General features: G+C 36.0%; 1 protein-coding gene and 1 non-coding gene across 2 annotated transcripts; both read left to right on the top strand.

Moving 5' to 3' along the window:
• The first annotated feature begins 986 nt into the window (after nt 1–986).
• On the top strand, nt 987–3,355 carry LOC145115242 (putative membrane protein At1g75140). Its single transcript, XM_079051492.1, has one exon. The coding sequence runs from the start codon at nt 1,253–1,255 to the stop codon at nt 3,200–3,202; it is 1,950 nt and encodes a 649-aa protein (XP_078907618.1). The 5' UTR covers nt 987–1,252; the 3' UTR covers nt 3,203–3,355.
• An 11,001-nt stretch (nt 3,356–14,356) lies between these two features.
• Nucleotides 14,357–14,463, top strand: LOC145117840 (small nucleolar RNA R71). Its single transcript, XR_013712834.1, has one exon. It is a non-coding gene; the product is annotated as a small nucleolar RNA R71 (small nucleolar RNA).
• Nucleotides 14,464–22,423: the final 7,960 nt, after the last annotated feature.

Genomic DNA, 22,423 nt, shown 5'->3' on the forward strand with positions numbered 1-22,423 from the left:
CCGAAGTCGGGATATCAAATTTTAAAATTTTCAAAATTCCACCTACTAACTAATTAACAAAAAATTCCGGTTTTCTCGACCATGCTTTGACTTTGTTGAAGTTATACTTCTTACGAGACCATGCTTTGACTTCATTGAAGATATGATCCATTAGTACATATGTGTGAGTATATAAAGAAGGGAATAAACTAAAATTGGCTAGTTTTTCTACTTCTTTTCTTCTCCATTTTCTCTATGAAATCCGTGAGCTAGAGAGCTCATCCCCTCTCTTTTCTCTTGCAAATGTTGTATAGAACTATGTGCTTTGGTTGCTTCTCCTTTTAAAGCTTACTTGAGATAAGTTCTTTTAGACTTAAGAAGTGCTAAATACAAGTGGAGAATAGCATTTGAAGTGATTTATCATTTATCATACCTTAGTGGATACATATAGAAAGCCTTTATTTTGAGTCTTATGCCACACTTCATCAACTTCCAACCTCCAATGTGAATCAAAGACTTCAAATGTTGTAATCTTTTCCTTTCTATGATTGATTTAATATTTCCAGGATTGCAAAATGATCATTGGTGGGTATAAAATGATTTTATTATTATTCAAGTTTTATTGATTCCGTTGTCGTTTTTATGAAAACGATTTTAAATAAAACACAATAGGATGTTCATAATGAGGTGACATTGTCGCATCAACCACATGTCTTGATGTAGTGACCATACTTGATGGTCTTACCAACAATTAGAAGTGCTTTTCGATATCATTATTTGCATCATTTTTAATTTTTAAATCAAGTTTAATACAAAAATAATTTTAGGTTGAAAATAGTTAAATAAAAAAAAATGCTTAAAACCATTTTTTTACTAGAAAATATGGTTTAATTTTATTTTATCGTTACCCATTTAGTACATTCTATTTTCAGCAAGTTATATCTGAATTTTATTTAATGTTTCAATGCATACTCTTTAAAATTAAATTAAATCAAAATAAAAAATAATTAAACTTTGCACAGGTAACAGCCCCATGGGCGGCTGCCGCTGAAGTAGCCTCTCTCCTCACTCCTCAGTCCTCTCTATCTTCCCCTGAAAAATCTAATTTATGCCCTAAATTCCTAAATCCACTCCTAACTCCTCTCAGACCCATTTTCCAATGCTAAAATTACTATGATTTCGATCTCTCTTACACCTTGCTTTAGATTCAGCAATCTCACAACAACTATGTGTTAATGATTTGTAGCAATCGGAACTAATTTCGTCTTCTTCCATGGGTAACAAAGGCAAGTGTTTCTCTATCTATTTACTCTTGATCTTCCATCTTTTTAGCATTTCCAACACCACTTCCACGGATACCGATAACCCCTCGGACTTGTCCGATCCAACAGAAATTGTAAACGTATTGCATCAACACATATCCCAATTAGGTAAGCTCGATGAGCTAGTGAAAAGCCTTACCGAATTGGTAACTAGATTGGAATCGCGTGTACTCGAATCTCCTACTGAAATTAGGAGGAGTTCGAATGACGAGTTCATTCACGAAGAAGAACTTAGGTCTGATTCGAAAAAAATCGATGAAGAAAACAGTTTCGTTGATGAGAGTACTTCTGCGAGAGATAATAGGGTTGAGAGATTGGGTGCTGTATCTGTTACTAAGCATAGTTTATTCTGGTCTGAAAGGTTTCAATTCGTTTCCGCTGTGAAACTCGATACAAAAGCAACTTCTCTCAATGTTTTACCATTTAAAGACCTCGAAGGATTGAGCAAATATATCGCTGTCGGTGATGACCTTGGAAACTTCTACGTATTCACTAGATATGGCGAAGTTATGCTTCAATTCAACACACTCACGAATTCCCCCATTACTGCTATCTTATCTTACCTTTCCGTTTTCAGAAACGAGACTATAGTAGTTACAGGCCATGGAAATGGTGTCATCTTAGTTCATAGAGTTTGGGAAATCCCAACTGGCGATGAATCAAATCTGCTCGAGAGAGAAACCATTCACAAACTCGATCAAGAACTCGGATCCGCCATAAGCATAATGGAAATCCACCATGTTGGTCGAACAAGATACACTGTAGCCATAGACATCGGTGGAACAATCAAGGTTTTCAAAGAAGGAGGTTCAGTAATCGGGACAATCGTCCCCAGTTCTCGACCTCTTGCTTTCTTGAAGCAAAAACTCTTGTTCTTAACAGAAACCGGTGCAGGTTCTTTAGATTTAAGAACCATGAAGCTTCGAGAAGCTCCATGTGAAGGTTTCAACGGATCATACGCTTTGAATTATGTCTTTGATGCTTCCGATAGAGGAAAAGCATACGGGTTCACTTCAGGAGGTGAATTGGTGCATCTGTTAATATATGGCGACTCCATGAACTTCAAGTGTCGGGTAAGATCAAAGAAGAAATTCGATGTTGATCGTGGACCTTTATCTTTTGAAGCAATCAAAGGGTATTTTCTCATCGTTAGTCAAGAAAAAGTCTTTGTTTACAATGTTTCTTCTCAACTTTACGTGAGAGCGGGATTACCCCGGCTCGTGTTTTCAGCTGGACTCGATGAAATTATCGCATCCTTCTTGAATTATCGCGCAATTGGGAGATCAATAGATGGTAGAAATGATGAAATTGTTCCATTAATAGCAAGTGATCATGATAAGCTTGTGATTTTAAGCCTTGGAAGTGGATACATCGGGATGTATCGATCGAATCTTCCCGTTACAAAAGGTGAATTCAACACGATGTTATGGAGTACACCGGTTTTATTTTTTATACTTTTTCTATTCGTGGCGTGGCATTTCTTTGCTAACAAAAAGGAAGCTTTGACATCGTGGGGCCCGGATGATCCGTTTACAACAAACGGAGCTCCGCCGGGTCCCGGGGAGAGATCTTTTGGCGACCCCACTTCGCGAAATCATGATATGATGGATCTGAGAGGCGGCGGCGGCGGTGGTGGTGGTGGTAGTGGCGGCAATGGCGGTGGTGGGGGGATAAGAGGGCCGCCACGAAGGTACGGGTCGCCGACGCGGTATGTGGGACCCGGGGGTAATTCGTTTAGACCGACTTCTATTGACCCGAATCCGCGACCCGGGTCTGTTGACCCGGATTTTAGAGGTTCGGAGTTGAAATATAGAGGGGCAAATATGGAAAGTAGTGGTTTTGGTAAAAGGAGAGAGGGTTTGTTTGTAAACAATCAAGTTGTGGATAATCATGGGAGTTGAGTATGGATTGTTTTTGGTAATGCAAATTCGGGTCGGGTTTTTTTTTTATATATGGAGTTGGAGATAATAAGTTAATTAAGAAGGAATATGTATGATTTTATTATTACTCTGTATTTGATGGGTTATTTCGGGAAAAAGAAGTTATATTCATAAGTTTAAAGCATATAATTGTTGTTTGCCAAATTATTTTGCAATACAAAATTTGTAAACTCATTTCAGTATTCTAATGGTCTCTGTGATATGCCATTTTCTTTGGATTGGTCTATAAATGTTTTTTCTTTTAGTTATTATTTATTTATTTATTTTGCAAATGATGTCTTATATCAGGAATTTGTCTCTATGGTATAATGTAAATGACAATTTTGTCTTTTAGATATCGATTTTCCAGCTCTTGGCGTTGCAGTTGTTGTTTGGTCAACGATAAAAAAAAAAAAATACGACATTAACTATGTCTTGGATCTTTTTTTTTTTTTTTTTTCGTAAAAAACATTGTTCAAATCATTTTCGTCATCTAAGAATGGTCTATCATCAAATGTACCATGAATATAAGATCAAAAGAATCGAATGCATAACCAACATAGGCTTTTAGTCGACCATCTAAACTTGAAGAGAAATCTCCATTCTTATCATGAACGTTGTGTATCACACGACATTAAAAAAATAACATTCACAGGCACATTAACAATCAATTCATAGTGTCTGACTTTCCCAAATTAAGTTCTTGATTCAAGCTTTTGCCACTTTCAAGTTCATGATCATCGAAAAGTATCAAAATGGAAATTGGTTTTAAAGGTCTTATGAACATTTATACTTGTTTAACATACTATGGGTACATGTTTGGACTATATAACATGGAGTTGAGCACAAATATGCAAGAAAATGACTAAATTGTCAAAAAATGAAAATGACTATTTAGATTTTTATGAAAGCATGTTTAACTATTGGAATGGATTTGATAATGACTATGATTTGAAGCATTTTGCTAAAATAAAGAAATACAGTCAATTAGTAAATAATAGAAAATTACCAAAAGGAGTTTAAAGCTTTATGAGATGTGTGGCTACTGAAACAATTTTGAAATGATGTTAGAATTTATTAAAATAATATTGTTATTAAATCGATATGAGAATTAAGGGCGTGTTTGATAACAAGCATTTTGGAAGCTTATAACTTTAATTTTTAACAAAAAAAACTTAATAAATAAAAAGCTTTGTTTGGGAGTACATACATTTAATTTTTAATTTTAAAAAAGTTTCAAATCTTAAGAAAAAACTATTGAGCTTTTTTAATCAATTTTTTGAATTACTCTTAAAAATATATTTATATAATTATAATTTTTATACAATTGTCCTTTTATGCAATTTTACACAACTTCTAGCTAACAACTGTCCGCTACCAATTAGTTTTGCCAAACACGTCTAAAACTTGATTGATAAAATAAAGAGATTTAGTAAAAATAAAGTGAATTGTTACGTGTGTGAAATGTAAATGAATCCTTTAATGATAATAAGGGTAATGTTGATAATGAATATATACGATACAAGGACATTAACTTGGAAAGTGGATTGAGAGTTGAGACTAGACAACTATCTGGTCTCTTATTGTTAATGTTAATGTGAGTTCATATGGACATTCTCTCTTATTTTTGGGATACATGACATAAATTATATTATAAAGAGTGTTTTAAATGTATATGATCTCTTATAAAGTAAATTGCTTTGAAAGTAATCAACTCCTTTTGTAACGTTCCAAAAATTATAAGGTAAAAATTCCATTTTAATTCAACCATAAACACCATTTATCTTTTTCAATCATTCAAAAGTATATCAGAGTAAAACTAGCTATCATATTACAATCCCAAAATCATAAAGTTGCGGAAACATGGGTGGATGCGATGTGATCAAGTCGAGCCCTTCCCTTTCGAACCGAAAGTACCTGTAACCATAAAACTGTAAGCACAAAGCTTAATGAGTTTCCCAAAATATCACATATCATACATATATTTAGGCCTAGCCCTTACATTGGGCCCAACCCACAATAATGGTCCTAGCCCTTCGTATAATGGGGCTAGCCCAACATACAATGCAAGAGTCATAGAGACAACTAGCATCCTACATAACATATATTGGGCCTAACCCTTCCTGATCCATGACCCCACCTAACATACAATGGGCCTAGCTCATTATACAATAGTTCTAGCCCAACATATCATGCAAGAGTCACACAGACAACTAGCATATAACATATTCTAGTGGGCTGACATTGGTGCCTTCGACCCACGGGTACAGTGAGGAGACTCACCTCAATCCGAGATAACTGAAACACACGCGTTGTTGCTACCGGGTTCCTCACACTGAACACAACTAAATTATCCCTAATCAATAATTAAGTTAATTCCCCATAATACAAGGTCCAATTCATTTTCTATCTTTCTAATAGGTAAAATACCATTTTACCCTTCCTATATCAGACCCAACAGCTCATGGCTCAATTCCCAAAAGGCCTAAAAAGAGCATCTCATGAGTACTCCTCGCGTACTAGATTAGTACGCCCCGCATACTGCATGTTGAAGCTTAGAGTACAACCCGTCACAATGAGGAATCAGGGAAACCATGCATTACTGACCACTTCTCACTTTAAGGACTTAATGCTTAGACCAAAATGTCCAAACTCATATCTAATCTCTAAGGGATGTCTTAAGTCATAAAGTTCCTAGCTTTATGACTTTACATGGGTTAATGGGGTCCAAACCAAAGCCCTAAGTCTCAAACTTCATCAAAAGACCACCAACTCAGGCATGGAAGGATTATACTCATCAAGATTCGATTTTTATGACTTAATGACCTCAACAAAGACCAAATATGAGGCTCAAAGGTTAAGGAGTAACTTCTACTCACAAGAACCACAACTATAAGACAAAAACATGACAAATCATAACCCAAACTAGATCTATATGATAAATCCATCAAGATTAAACTTTATACCTCCAGAAGCTAGATCAAGATGAACAAGGCCTGGATCTCTAAGCTTCAAGACAACTAACACTTCTCCATGGATTTCATCTTTTTCCAAATGCACTAAAAATCCACCAAAATCACTCTAAGGCTCAAAATCTTTCCAAATGGGGGATATGGTTTCGAATTTAGGGTTAGAGGGGACGAAGGTTGAAGATAAGAAGGGTTGGAAATGAGTTAAGGTCTTTAAATAGGGTCTAAGACCCTAAATTAGGGTTTGCATCTGAATCGCGTACACCCTGCATACTCCTGGTACGTCCAACGTACAAGGCTGCCCTCCACAATCATCCTAGCCAATTACGCCCAACGTACGTCCTGTACGTCCAGCATACTTGGCTTAGACCGAAACCCTCATAACTTCAAACGGTCATAACTTCCGTACCCCTAATCCGTTTTCGGCGTTCTTTATATGCTCGGAAAGGTAACGAGAAGCCCTGCACTTCTATCAACTCTCATTCGCATTAAAACATTCCGAACGTAAATCCTAAATTCATGAAAGGCCCGAACCATCGCCTTTTACCATTATACCCTTGGGCTCTAAAGCACAAACTAGGGATGAGCATCCGAATCGGCCTGGCCGCAACCGGACCAGGAACCGAACTTGGTGGAAAATAGGAATTGAACCGGACCGCCGGTTCTACCGGTTCTTGCCGGGTCTTTGATGTGTGCAATTAGCTACACCTAATTTTAATATTTATAACCTAACTACCTTACTAACTAAATTGCACCTAGGCAGTGTACCTAGTCAAAATTATAGAATAGTTGGGTAAGTCGGGTGTCGATCACAAGGAACGGTTTTGACTTATTAATTTATCTACTACTAAATTAACCTAATTACTAACAAAGGAATGGTTTTTATCTGATTTTGCAAGATCAGACTAACTTAACTCAAATTCAATCAATAATTAAAAACACTCTTGTTTAGTTCGAATCCACTTCTTCTTTATGGTTAGCTAACAATTATGGATTATCAAGTTGGTTATTATGGTATTAGTAATTTAAGTCTAAATTTACAAATATTAAACTAATTCATGTAAAACTATGTATGGTCACACACAATCAAACAAAGAACCGGTTATGATTATGAATATGCTATGTAAGATTATGCAAACACAATTATGGTCATAATTTATGTTCTCTAGCACAGCTAAATTTATTTACTTCAATTACTATCTAAGATTTTGGTCGATCCTAGCTCTAGCAATTTAATGTTCACTAAATCACTAGGTTTCAAGTTCATGTAATTTAATAATCACTAAGCTACACAGAACATGAATTTAAGCAACTAAAGAAACAAATATTAACATGCTAGGTAGTACAAATCAAACACAAGCAAATTACGAACTCAACAAATCCATTATCAGTAAACTAAACCATAAGTTAGAAGCTTCATCTAGCTAAACAAGAGTAGCTAGATTCAGCTGCTCATAGCAACAGATAAACAAACACAAATCATAATAGAAGTCATAATAAATGTACCAAACAAATAAACTTTTGATGTACTTTTCTCTCCTTAGGTGATAAAAACCTTTTCCAGAACTTCTTCTCCTCTCCAAATCGTCTCTAGGTCTGCCCTCTATCCACCAAAAGTCTCCAAAATCGTAATGGACTAAGGTATTTATAATTTCTGATTTTGCCGAGTTCACGTCGTGAGCCGATAAGCCTCACGTCGTGAGTATGAGGTAAACGTGTTCGACAATGACTCTTTCATCCGGATGCATATCTTCCAGAACACTCCAACTCACGTCGTGAATCTAGACATCTCACGACGTGAGTATAGCAAATTTCGTGGGTTTCTTTTCTTTTAAATCTTCAAGTCTCTAAAGTTCCAAGTATTGTCAATTTTGATCCCTTTCTTCGAAAATGCTTCTACTTTGGCTGCTAATAACAATTTATCCTTATAAGTACCATAATTCTATGCAAATAACCAAAATATTAATAAAAATGTAATTAAATATTGCCTAAAAATATGTATAAATATGGCAATATCAAAATACCCCACACTTATTCTTTGCTTGCCCTCAAGCAAATCTGATAATTTTTAAATTAAACCTTTATCACCAACATCACATAGAACGATCCAACTCAAACTCAACCATTATGCCAAGACCTCAACGCGTGCATTTGTGTCTAAAATGTTTCCTAAGTAACCCCCCTCAATTCTAAATAATCACAATCCTCATAAACACTCGCCCACTTCTTTTGAACAATGCTTATTTTATGCATCCCTCCGAATCCATCCGCAGAAAATCTTTTTAACCTCAAGGTATTTTTGTAAAGCCACCCAAGCATACATAAACTAGAGAATTACAACTTTAAGATACCACAATGGAGCTCTTGAATTCTTCTTTCTTTGACATTTGATCTTCAATTTGTACTTTGAATTCATCACCTTTTTGTGTGATTTTTGGTATCTTCAACTTTTGATTTTTCTTCAGAATTTTTGATCTTTGATCTTCAAACTTTGATACTTCTATAGCTCCAAAAATTCTTCAACTTTTTAACTTTTTGGTAATTTCTCTCTTTTTTTTTATAAATATCTCACTTTTTCCACTCAAAACCTACATGCTTAAGCAGGGGCGCTTAACTTCAACCTTTATTGGTTAAGGTATTAGTTTTCCTGGATACATTTCAAGTACAGGCTGCTAAACATATTGCATCCCTCAAACTAAGCGAGGTTGTGTTTTTGTCCCATGATTTCACTAGAATAAAGGAGGCCACAAATGCACTATAACGTATATTGGTTCAACTAAACATTTGAGCCCTCATTGGATCATCCCACACAACACTAGCAACTTAAGTTTTTAGATTATCATTACTAGAATTTTTATTTAGATTATTATTTCAAATCTATGTCCAAATTTTTAATTCTACTCAATTCTAGCAATTTACTTTTAGCAATCTAAGCAATTACTTTTTCGACCTCCTACCCCACACTTATTACATACAATGCCCTCATTGTATGCATAAACTAAATAAAAGCAATAAAAGGGAGAAAAAGGAATAGACTCCCCTGGGATAGCAGTGGCGTGATCGAACTCCATGAAAATGAGAGCGTGGATAAAATGTGCATCTCGAATATGGACCTCTTCTAAATAAGAACTCGGACTTGAACTCGCTAAATATGAAAAATGAGCCAACAAGCGACGAATCGAAACTTCAATCTTCAAGAAAGGTGGATGCAAATCTCCAAGGTGTAAATACTAATGTGGGAAAGCATACGCCACATTGTACAGCAAGGGAAACGAGCCATAATTGTCTTCATAATAACTCCAAATAAAATGGTAGTGATCCATGTAAGGAATAGGAATGAAAAGGCTTCAATATGGTGAAAATGAAAAACTCACGACGTGAGTAATATGTTTCACGACGTGAATTCGTTGAACTGCGTATTTTGGTATACCTCGTAACCCATCTCACGACGTGATGAATATTGCCGCACGACGTGAGGTCTGGGTGACTGAAAAGTAAAACTGCCCATTCTTATTAATAATTTTGGCATGCCACCCCAATATCTTAATGGATAATGACACTTCTAAATGCAGAATCTCTATGACGTTTGGCTAAATTCATCCTCTCTCTCGACTCACCCCACACTTATTTTCAATTGTGGGTCTCGACTCGCGACTCTAGACTCTAGACTCTAGACAACCCTTGACTAAACACATACGCTCTCGACTCGACCTTCTTTTCCGAGACTCCAAAGCAAATCTGAAATAAAGCCACCAAAGGACAAATAAAAGTAACATAATAGCTTATAAGTCTTACAAACCACAATACAAGTTCAAAACCACAAAAAAAAACTAAACCAAATAAAATAAAAACTAAATAGATAAGAAATCAATCGTCATCTTCTTCATCCTGTGCTCCACTCGTACCAGCCCCATCGCCCCTCGAATGTTGATAAGAGCTCCACGTTGGGCAAATGGGGTAGTGACCCAAATGTGGTGGTTGCTCAACCTGGAAATGCCGAACCATATTCTCCATCGTACCCCCAATCCAATTAGTGCTCAAAGACGGCTGATCAAAATAACCCGCCATATCTCCTCCAAATTGTGCTTCTCCAAAAGGTGCAGGTTGATGTACCGGCTGTCCTCTCTCTCCTCGTCCTCGCACATTCCTCCTCAGAGGCCTTGGTTGTGGTTGTTGCTCAGGCTGTCCACTAGGCTGCTCTCCATCATCACCCTCATCATCAGTATGTACAAGGCCCCAATGAGACCCAAAATTCCGAACCACCCTCAATGTCTCCAAGTATCCCATAGTGAACTCGTTACCCGCCATGCAAGTTAAGGAGCGGGTAATCTCGGGAACGATTAAGCCATAAGAACGGGCCAATCGAGTGATGAAGTGGCCCCCACAAATAGGGCTCTCGGGGCGGGAACTTGCAGCAGAATCAACCAAGAAACGAGCCATAAAATATGGAATATTACAACACACTCCCGGCTGTAAGATGCACCATAAAAAAACAAATTTTGCTTCGTGACCTTATCCCCCATGGCGCCTATGATTGATGGAGAAAGTGATGAATCGGTGTATCAAGCGGTGAATGGGGGATCTTATGCTGCTCTCGGGTGACACTCTGGAATTGAATATTCCGGATGCAATATTGTTCCAAAACTTAAGCCCCGAGGCCCCATTTTCATATCCTCGAGCTGCCTCTCTCAAAAACATAACAAATTCTGGAGTCATAGCTTCCTGGGTTTCGTATAACCCTATTCTCCAAGAAAATTCAACCAAACTGCATTTACGATATTCACCCCCGAGTCTAAAAACTAAGGCTTGCGGGAACGTAGGGTCTTGGACATTCTCATGGAATGCCACAGTTGTAAAAAAATTCCATGCATAGTTCATTATATACCCTCTCTTGGATACCAAATAAATTAAGCCAGCCCTTGCACGTGAACGAAAATCCATTCCCCAAAAATATCTTCGTGAGAAATGGAGACAACCGATCAAAGATTCCGACCTCCCTTAATCTTGCCCAATTAATTGTAGGGGCAAGAGCAATTTCCCTATTGTACAACCACCCTAGCCTATTATTGCAACGTGTAAAATTTCTCATGGCATGGTTGTTGGGAAAACGTAGAATGGATGCAAACGTGTCACCCCTGTCGGAACTTCTCTTCTGGGAGCCATTACTGCAAAAATAAACATAAAAGAAAACCAACAAAAAAAACATCCCAAAAGATTAATATTAAACAGAATCTGAAACTGTAAGTGTCCAGGATTCACGATGTGAAACCATAAGGGTTCACGACGTGAGTTCGTAATCAGAAGTCAAAATCGGGCAGAGCAGAACTCAAATCGGGTCAACAATGTCAATAAGGTTTATTCCTAGGGCAATTTCAAACTCATTACAGGCATATGCAGCAAAAACTTTACTTATTTAGGGTCTCGATTTTGATATTCAAGTGAAATGAAAACCCTAACCTTTAAATCTAGTAAATAAGTCAACAATAAACAATGTAAAGAAGATTAATTTACCTAAATTGGAGGATTATGTAAGCACAAGAAGAATAAAAGGTGGAATCGGCCGAATCGTGAAGAAGGGGGACCAGAGGCAACTTCTCACTTCGTTGGGAATAAAGAATGTGTTTAGGTCAACTAGTTTCTGCCTTTTCTGTGGTCCCGAATTATTCACTATTCACGTCGTGAATTTTGCAAACATTCACGTCGTGAGTCCGTTTTGGGTTGTACAAATGGGCCATTAGATTAAAGATTAAGTGGGTCGGGTAATATAATGGCCTAACAGTGGTGTCCGTAAGTCACACTAGACTCACGTCGTGAACCATAATGATTCACGTCGTGAGTTCGTCTGGATCTTCAAACTTTAAATTTTAATTAATTAAACCACCTAATTTATTACCACTAAATTCTACTGACCCCACACTTAATATCCGATTTTGTACAAAGTGAATGATACGATCGATTACTTCAAAAACTAAAAACTAAAAAAACTAAAAAGAAAGAAAAATTCAAACCAAACTCGGGTTGCCTCCCGAGAAGCGCTTCTTTTTTATGGAGTCGTGAGCCGGACTCCGTGCCTCGCTACGTTGAATCTTCAGATGAGTCCATCACCAGCTGGATCTTCTGCTCCCTCCATCGCCTTTTGTATGCTTGAACACGTCGAATGTACGCCTTTTTTGAATTTTCCTTTTTAGCCTTTGTCTCGTCTATGTCAAGTTTCCTTTTGGTCCTTTTATTCTTCAAGTTCTCTTTATTCTTCAACTCCATAGGAATCTTTTCTTCCTTCACCATTGGACTTGTCTCCTTGGAAGTTACCTCGTCTTTGTCATCATCACTCAATATTTCATCACTTTCCTTACTTACCCAAGAAGTTGGATTCGTGTAGGCAATGACTTCAACTAAAAATGGGACAGATGCTCTTGGTTTTGTTCGTTTAACTTGTCGAATTGTTTTGATTTCTTCTTCCATGAGTTTCTCTAATTCTTCAAGTTCACTTTTTTCATCTATATTGAAAACCTCTTCTTGAACACCACTCCCCTTAAAACTATCTTTTATTCCAAAAATTTCCTTCTCATCTCCAACTCTCAAGGTGAGCTTGGATTCACGTATATCAACCAAGGCTCCAGCAGTATTAAGTAATGGGCGACCAAGAATAATCGGAACATCGGGATCTTCTTTCATATCCAAAACCACAAAGTCTATTGGAAAAACGAATTTCCCAATTTTTACGAGAATATCTTCCATAATGCCCCGGGATTGTGTCACTGAACGATTTGCCATGTGAATAGTCATTTTTGTAGCCTTCAACTTCTGAATATTCAACTTCTGATAAAATGAATAACGCATCAAATTTATGCTAGTCCCAGAATCGGCTAAAGCATAAATCTTTAAGTTGTTACCAAACTCACAAGGAAGAGTGAGGCGTCCAGGATCTCCCCTCTTCTTAGGTGTCTCCCAATACCACTCTTGAACTTTGCTCACTACGAATTACTTTAGAGTTCTTCTTTAATTGTTGATGAGTATCCATAAGATCTTGTAGGACTTTGCGTATTCTGGAATTTTTGAAAGAGAATCGATAAAAGGGGTATTAACAGGAATACCCTTTATTTGCTTAATAAATTCCAGATGTTCCCTTTCCAGTGGACTGAGATGTGCTCGAGACAGGAACGGCAACAGCGGTCGGTAAGCCGGAACGGAATCTGAATTTTTCTGTTTAGATCGGGCCCACGTCGTGAGCATAGCGGGCTCACGACGTGAGTCTGGTATTTCAGCAACATTTTCGTTTTCGAGCTTCGTCTTCTTTGGCTTTGGTCCGAATGGCTTTGGCTCCACTTCTAGGGCTTCTAAAAACTCAGAGATTGCTTCCTCTTCAGTATCAATCGCCATAACATATGATTGAGTCTTCTTTTCAAGAATTTAAGGAAATAGCTTTTTATTTACCAAAGTTGTAAGTTGGCCAAGTTGAGCTTCAAGGTTATTGATGGAGGCTTGCTGATTTCTCAGTGAGTTTTGCTGGTCAATCATCATGGCTTGATGATTTTTCATCAAGGTCTGCGGTTCTTTCAGCATTGTTCTTTGATCCTTCAATGTTGTATCAGTATCATCATGTCTCTTCTCTGAAGCTTCCATGAAACGAACCAACATAGTCTCCAAATCAGCTTTCTTCTCAGCTGGTGGTTGCTCTTTTTGGTAAAAACCCCGACCAGTCTGCCTGTATTTCTCCTCCTTCTGTTTCTTGTACTCATCATAAGGCAGCCACTCCTTCTTTGGCTTCCTCCAATCGTCATCATACTTGTCCCCACTTGAGTAGCAAACTTGAGCCTTCTTGTTCCCATAATCATCCAAATGGCAATCCTTAGTCAAGTGTGGCCCACTACATTTCTCACATCCAACTCTTATTGCATGAATTGATTGATCCATTTGGGTCAATCTCCGGTCCATAGTATTGAGCATCGCCATCATAGCAGCCATCTCTTCAGAATGTGCACCCCCACTGCCTTTTGCTCCATCTTGTCTTAGGTTGTGGTACTCACGAGAGTGTCTTGTGAATTCTTCAACTAACTCCTTGACCTCCCTTGGATTTTTCTTGGTTAATGGCCCTTGAGAATCAAGGAGTTGTCTTGTTATAACATTGACCCCATCGTAGAAAATAGACATCTCTTGTTGAACATTTAGATCATGTTGAGGACAATTCCTTAACAACCCCTTGTAGCGCTCCCAAGCTTCGTATAGTGACTCCCCCGGTTGTTGCTCAAAGTTGGCTATTGCCTTCTTGAGTTTAGCTATCTTGGAAGGTGGGCAAAACTGATCTAGAAATTGCTCACGCATTTAAGCCAAGTAGTGATTGTACCAGGAGGAAGTGCTTTCAACCAGTCTTTTGCAGCTCCTTTGAAAGTGAATGGTAGCATCCTTAGTAAGATGGTATCTCTATTGACATTCGGGACATTGAAGTAGTCAGCAATGTCGTTGACCTCATCTAGATGCTTAAATGCATCCTCATGATCCTTCCCATAAAATGGTATATCCTTAAGTGCAGTGAGGATATGTCCTTTCAGCTCGAATGTGGCAGCGGTAGGTATCGGTGGTTGTACTAATCCCGGACCAACATCATCTCTAATTCGCTTCTTGTAAGCTCCCATGGACATTTCTTCAATATTCGTCATCTCGTTTATTGGCTCGTTTTCGGGTTCACTTGTATAAGTACCAAACTCGGCTTCGGATTCATATTCGGATTCGTTTGGGATAGGTATTTGATCTAAGTTTTCAACCTTGTTTTTGTTCTTTGAAGAGGAACTCGACTCTTCCGTTTTCTTTCCCGACTTCTTTGAGAACACTGACTTGAGTTCTTGTAAGGGTGTCTTCTTTGGTGTTTGATTTTCTTTCACGTTCTTATCTTTCTTTTTGTGAAGGGCAGACTCTGGATCTTCAAGAGGTGACACCAAAGGTGTATTGGACCCTCTGGTCATGTACTCCTGCAAAATAAAAAAAAATAAAAATGTAAAACTGAACAAAAACTAAATAAAAATTGCCTACTGACTGGCCACCACGACGTGGTAAAGGTCACCACCTCGTGTTGTCGCAAAAAAACTAACAGAAAAGAAAAACGAAAAACTATTGGATTCACGTCGTGAGTCTGGTACTGAAACAAAAACCTAAGCTGAAAAAGTAACTTTTTGCAGGTTTACCCCACAAAAAGGATCGATCAATCCAAAGCAAATAAATAAACAATCAAATAAGCCGTTCCCCGGCAACGACGCCAAAAACTTGATGCGTGCAATTAGCTACACCTAATTTTAATATTTATAACCTAACTACCTTACTAACTAAATTGCACCTAGGCAGTGTACCTAGTCAAAATTATAGAATAGTTGGGTAAGTCGGGTGTCGATCACAGGGAACGGTTTTGACTTATTAATTTATCTACTACTAAATTAACCTAATTACTAACAAAGGAAGGGTTTTTATCTGATTTTGCAAGATCAGACTAACTTAACTCAAATTCAATCAATAATTAAAAACACTCTTGTTTAGTTCAAATCCACTTCTTCTTTATGGTTAGCTAACAATTATGGATTATTAAGTTGGTTATTATGGTATTAGTAATTTAAGTCTAAATTTACCAATATTAAACTAATTCATGTAAAACTATGTATGGTCACACACAATCAAACACAGAACCAGTTATGATTATGAATATGCTATGTAAGATTATGCAAACACAATTATGGTCATAATTTATGTTCTCTAGCACAGCTAAATTTATTTACTTCAATTACTATCTAAGATTTTGGTCGATCCTAGCTCTAGCAATTTAATGTTCACTAAATCACTAGGTTTCAAGTTCATGTGTCACACCCCAAAACCGGAACGGCGGAAACGTTCGGGGGCGGAGGACGTCATCTTTAGTTTCATAAGTCATGCATCATAGTAAGCAAAGTAATAAACAACCATTTACTTAGAAAGAAAGTGTTTACAAAGTATGTGATTCACATAATATAGAATACATATCAAATAACAAAAAGACATGAAGCTATACAGCTCCATCTTCTGAATCCCAGTGCGCGTACCTGTCTACTGGTCTCCTGAGAATACAAGTTATTTTGAAAGAGTAGATCAGCATTTAAGCTGGTGAGTTCATAAGATTTTAGTGATGTAATGTAAGTTGTAAGAAAGTTGTAGTAAGTTGTAAGTTTTGTTTAGAAAAGTTCGCATGTTCCTCCAGAAAATCCTATATTTCCTGCTTTGATGAAAGATAAGTAAAAATGACTCTACAATCCTTTCTATGAGTACTAAATGGATACAAGTTATATAAAACTTAGAGTAAACAAACAATCGGTTATGTGTATCTACCCTAAGCCCACAACCAAACAAGGAACAGGAAATAAGGCGGAAGGCACACATCCCATTGTTTGTTAGATCATCGTTGTATATAACCCTGGCGTATTCACTTGGTAATCACGGAGTTAACTGCAATAGTTCCTTTATATTTGATGAAAAGATTCTTTAAGAAAACCCTTATTTCTTTTAATAAAAATGGTAACCACAGTGGTTCCTTCTATAATCACTTAGTTTATACCAGCCATTATAATCTAATATCGAACAGATAGTTAATTGTGTGGATCTGCCCTAAGCCCACAACCAAACAAGGAACAGGGAATGAGGCGGAAAGCACACATCCAACTAATGGTATTATAGAATTAACCACCTAAGGTCCTTTAAGTTACACTGGTTTAATAAAATGGATTAAACCCTTTACTGGTAAGTTTCTAGTTTTGTATACCAAAAGTTCTTATTTGAAAAGTATGTTTTGTACTAGAAAACGGTGCATTGAATTAGTGTCCTATGACCTGACCCATACATGGTGCCCCTTATGATTATTTAGTGTATATGGAACATATATATAGCTAAGACCGGATAGATAGTAGGCTGGGTGAATCTGCTCTAAGACCACAACCAAACAAGGAACAGGAAATGAAGCGGAAAGCACACATCCTACTACCTGTCGGATCCGATTAATATATATCCCTGAATGCATGCACTAAGGAATCATAAAGTTAGCATTATAGGTCCCTTTCTACTGAATGTACTAGACCCGACTGTTCTATTTGTCGTTTGTAAAATGTAAGTTTTCCCTAGTTTATAACTATCTTAACTCGAAAAATAGTTTGCATTAACTTTCAAGTGGAAATGTCACAAAATGAAAGTAATGGGAAAATATAAGTACATAGTTGTCTTTTGAATTGACAACCTGCAGTACTGATTACCTTAAAACATGTTTGTTTTATTAAGGTCATAATGTGATGGATAGTACCCATACTATACGCTCTCCCTGCAAGAGATTCTGGGGACCAAACGCGACTTCCGCAAAAAAATTGCTAGGCCGTGTAAATTCACATTAAAGTTATATGATCATGTATACCTAATTTTACTATCACCTTTTGTTTAGAACAATGAGTTAGTGATTCATTGGTATAATTAGATCATGTAGTGTTCTTATGCTATAGCATCTTAGTATGTTCGTTCTGTTATAGTATCTTAGTATGTTCTCTTTGTATAGTGTATAGTATGTCTCTCTGATGTATTGTATCTACCTCCCTGTTTCTCTTTATAGTATGATCTCTATGTTATCGTGTATTGTTTCTACCTCCCTGTTTCTCTTTATAGTATGCTCTAGTATCTAGTATGAATTGAATCCCTAAACTATACTCATTATAGTTTACTAGTACTTTACTTTAACTGTTATTGAAAAGACTCATTTTTCTACTAAGTTATGATTGTACTTTAAAAACGGAGTTTTTGTTAAACTATAAAGTAACATAACTTTAAAAGAGCTTTTTGAAATGTTTTGATCACTTATAAAACATAAGCAATCCTTTGAAAGATGTTTATAACAAACATTTACACAATTATCATTGTGTTCAACTTGTATTCCCCCCCCCCCCCCTTAAAAGCATTTAAAACAGTTAAAAGGTTCATTATAGGGGTATGAACTCACCTTATGTGGGTGATTCAAACGAATATGCGCGTAAGGATGAGAAGTTCCACGAATGAAGTCCCGAGGCACAAACGAGTCCTAAATGACATATATGGCATGTATTTGCATGAATATAGTGTTTATAAGCAACTAAAATGCAAGGAAACACTCTTAGGGACTAGAAAACACTTGAACTAAGTGTTAGAATCACATGTGATTCATCAAAGGGAGTTTGCGGCCAAAGGGATGAGTTCACAGTCAAGGTGTTCACGGCCCTATGTGTTTACGGCCATAGGGTTTACGACCCTATGTGTTTACGGCCAAGGGGTTTACGGCCAAGCGAGATTGCATGGCCGTAAACTCCTGGAGATCATCCTCATTCGTTTGCTCCAGGTGTTTAGGCTACTGACTCTACTAGATAACAAGTGTAGGGAAAGAATAATCACCTTTGGGAGGCTTTATGGAGTTCACGGCCACCAAGAACAAGTGTGTGTTCTTGGTGTTCTTGGTGAAAGATGAAGATCTAGCCAAAAGACGATTTTCATGGATGGAATCAAAGGGTGATACTAGTTAAGGAGATGTATCAACAAATAGATGGAAGAAACACTTACGTTTTGAAGATTTAGGATGAAGAACTCGATGATACTTGAGAGAGAATGGGAGTTTCTTGAGTTGAAAGTGTAAGAATGAAAGAATAAGTGAAGGAGTATGACACTATTGGACATGAGTTTACGGTTGGTAAGAGTTTACGGCCAGCCTAGAGTTTACGGCTGTAAACTCTTGTGCTATGGCCGTGAACTCCTTTTGTTAGTGGTTAAGGCTTGAATGTTGTACAGTGTCTCTAGCAGGTACTTCCTATCACTCATTCCTTGAATGTACTAGGCTTAGAACACTCAAACAGCCTCTAAACAGTGCTAAAAGATAGCAGGAGCGAGTCTGGCTTAAGGTTGATTGTACTGGCTTTACTAGGCAAAAATTTTCGGGTTGTCACATCATGTAATTTAATAATCACTAAGCTACACAGAACATGAATTTAAGCAACTAAAGAAACAAATATTAACATGCTAGGTAGTACAAATCAAACACAAGCAAATTACCAACTCAGCAAATCCATTATCAATAAACTAAACCATAAGTTAGAAGCTTCATCTAGCTAAACAAGAGTAGCTAGATTCAGCTGCTCATAGCAACAGATAAACAAACACAAATCATAATAGAAGTCATAATGAATGTACCAAACAAATAAACTTTTGATGTACTTTTCTCTCCTTAGGTGATAAAAACCTTTTCCAGAACTTCTTCTCCTCTCCAAATCGTCTCTAGGTCTGCCCTCTATCCACCAAAAGTCTCCAAAATCGTAATGGACTAAGGTATTTATAATTTCTGATTTTGCCGAGTTCACGTCGTGAGCCGATAAGCCTCACGTCGTGAGAATGAGGTAAACGTGTTCGACAAGGACTCTTTCATCCGGATGCATATCTTCTAGAACACTCCAACTCACGTCGTGAATCTAGACATCTCACGACGTGAGTATAGCAAATTTCGTGGGTTTGTTTTCTTTTAAATCTTCAAGTCTCTAAAGTTCCAAGTATTGTCAATTTTGATCCCTTTCTTCGAAAATGCTTCTACTTTGGCTGCAAATAACAATTTATCCTTATAAGTACCATAATTATATGAAAATAACAAAAATATTAATAAAAATGTAATTAAATATTGCCTAAAAATATGTATAAATATGGAAATATCAGTCTCTAATGTTCGAACCGATCCTCGAGAAATAGCAAGATATTTTGAGAAATATTTCGGTTACGGTTTCGGTTTTTGCTGGTTCTACCGGTTCCGGTTCCTAGCGGTTCCCGATTCCAAAAATCTACAAGAATATCGTCCCGGTCCCGGCCCGATCGGTTCTATCCGGTACCGGTTTCGGTCGGTTCTCCGGTCTAAATGCTCATCCTTAGCACAAACCAAACTCTTGGATCACATAATCGACATTACCCACATCCAAATGGGTCTAAACCTCTTTCCCCAAGGCCAAAGGCCTTATAATAATTGATCTTCGGGTCACGGCTCCGAATTATGAAATGACTCGAAATAGGGTGTTACACCTTTTTTTAGACTAAATAATGTTTTGAAAGTATATGATCTATTTTATAAAGTAAAACTAAACGAAAACCCGTGATGCTGATTAAAAGTATGGCAACTATACCGTGTTGATTACAATAATATAATTATATTATTGATACATATATGATATTAGAAATATTTATATCGTTGTTATTAATTTAGAGTTAATATTTTTTTATACTAATCATTTCATCGTAATGTTTCTTACTAATATTTAATTATTTTATATGTCATTAATGTCATCCATCATTTCCTAGCAAACATTTTGATTATTTTGGATGTTAGTTTTGTTGATAAATTATAAAACAACAGCAAAATATAAGTGCCAGGTGAAGATTAGAAAATAAAGAAACAATATCAAAATGACAAGCAAAAGAATAAACTTTAATAACAGAAACAACACCAAACGATAAGTTTCAATTAGAAAATTAGAGAATTAACAAACAATATTAAAATGACAAACAAAATCGTAAATTCTAATAATAGAAAACAATACTTAAAAAATAAAAGAGGTTTAACACGAAGAAAGAAATAGAACGAAAGACATAATAATAATTTATTTGATGAAAATCCTATCAAACAACTATATTATATATCATGTTCTATCTCATGAAATAGAACTTTATATCTTTTTAACTCTTTTTTTTCCGATCTAATTCTTGAAATCATAACAATCTAATATACATCCATGAAATATATATATACTCTACTTTAACCAATTAAAATATCATAAGTTACAAAAAAATTTGAGTTATAATAGTTAATTAATAGAAAGCTAAAGAGTTTTAGTATTAAAGTAATATTTAATACAATTATAAAAAGCTTTTTAATATGTATTAATTAGATGATAAATTGGAAAGTTATAATAAACTACTATAAGCCATGTCACAATATCAAACTTTATCATAATACTAGGTGTGAGACTCGTGTATTACACTAGGTGAATACCCGCGCGTTGCGCAGGATAGGAAAAAAATATTTTATATTAAAAATAACTAAATCATTGTTATTAACAATTAAATAATAATTTCATAACAAATATAAAAATGATTTTTAATATTATCATTATGTTCAACTATATCATAAGAGATAAGGTTGGAACTTGAAGTTGTGCATATACAAAGTTATATGGTTAAAATAGAAAAAAGAAATTATAAATTTTTAAAAATAAATAAATCATTATTGTTATCTATTAAATAATAATTTCATATTAAATTAAAACGTTTATATTAAATATTATCATTAGGTAGAACATACGATAATAAAAACATCTTTTTATCTATCTTAAATATTATCATTATGTACAACATATGATAACAGAGACATCTTTTTATCTTAAATAGTAAATTAATTTTTTTGTATCATAAATATTACTATAATTATGTAGAACATATGATAATAGCGACGTCTTTTATAAGGTTAGAACTTAAAATTGTATTATATACAGGGTTGTAAAACTTTGCTAACACAACCAAATGCTCGACATGTTGCTTAAACTCGGCCTCCAATGGAAGCGAGTTTGCCTAACTCAGCCAAAAGACACTCAGATATTAATCAAACTCGATCCAATTCTAAAAAATCTTGTCCAAAATCATTTTCAAAATTCTGAAACTTAATTTGTCACTTGTCAACAAAGACAATGTCACCAAAGAATACCCTCAACGTCCTACAAAGGTAGACGCAATGAAGATCTCATGGCTTTGTCCCTTTGAAATATTTCACAACCTTTCCTATTTATAGAAGAGGAGGCATTCTCTTGTTTACTCTCACCATCGATTTGAGATGAAGACATTTTAATTAAAGTCTTTTCTTTATTTGCCAATAAATAAAACATTAAATAATAAAAATAAAACGTTATCCATAAAATTTATTGTTCAACAGTTTCATTTTTCAGTAATCTCGTAAGTTGCTATAGAAAAAGTAAGTTTTTATTGAATAACTTTTTGTTAAATCCTAAAATCATAAATTCAGCTAGGTACTTAATATAGAAAGTTTTTTTTATATGTATTTTCATGATTCAAAAGGTCATTATAAAATGAATTCATTTATAAAATAATTATGGGAGTTTCAAATATATGTGGTGAAAGGAAAATGTTCATTTATCAGTCCAAATTGATCAAAATCGAACCGATTCAACTCAAT

This window comes from Lactuca virosa, chromosome 5 (assembly GCF_052849685.1).
Source record: "Lactuca virosa cultivar CGN04683 chromosome 5, Lactuca_virosa_CGN04683_v6, whole genome shotgun sequence".
NCBI lineage: Eukaryota > Viridiplantae > Streptophyta > Magnoliopsida > Asterales > Asteraceae > Lactuca > Lactuca virosa.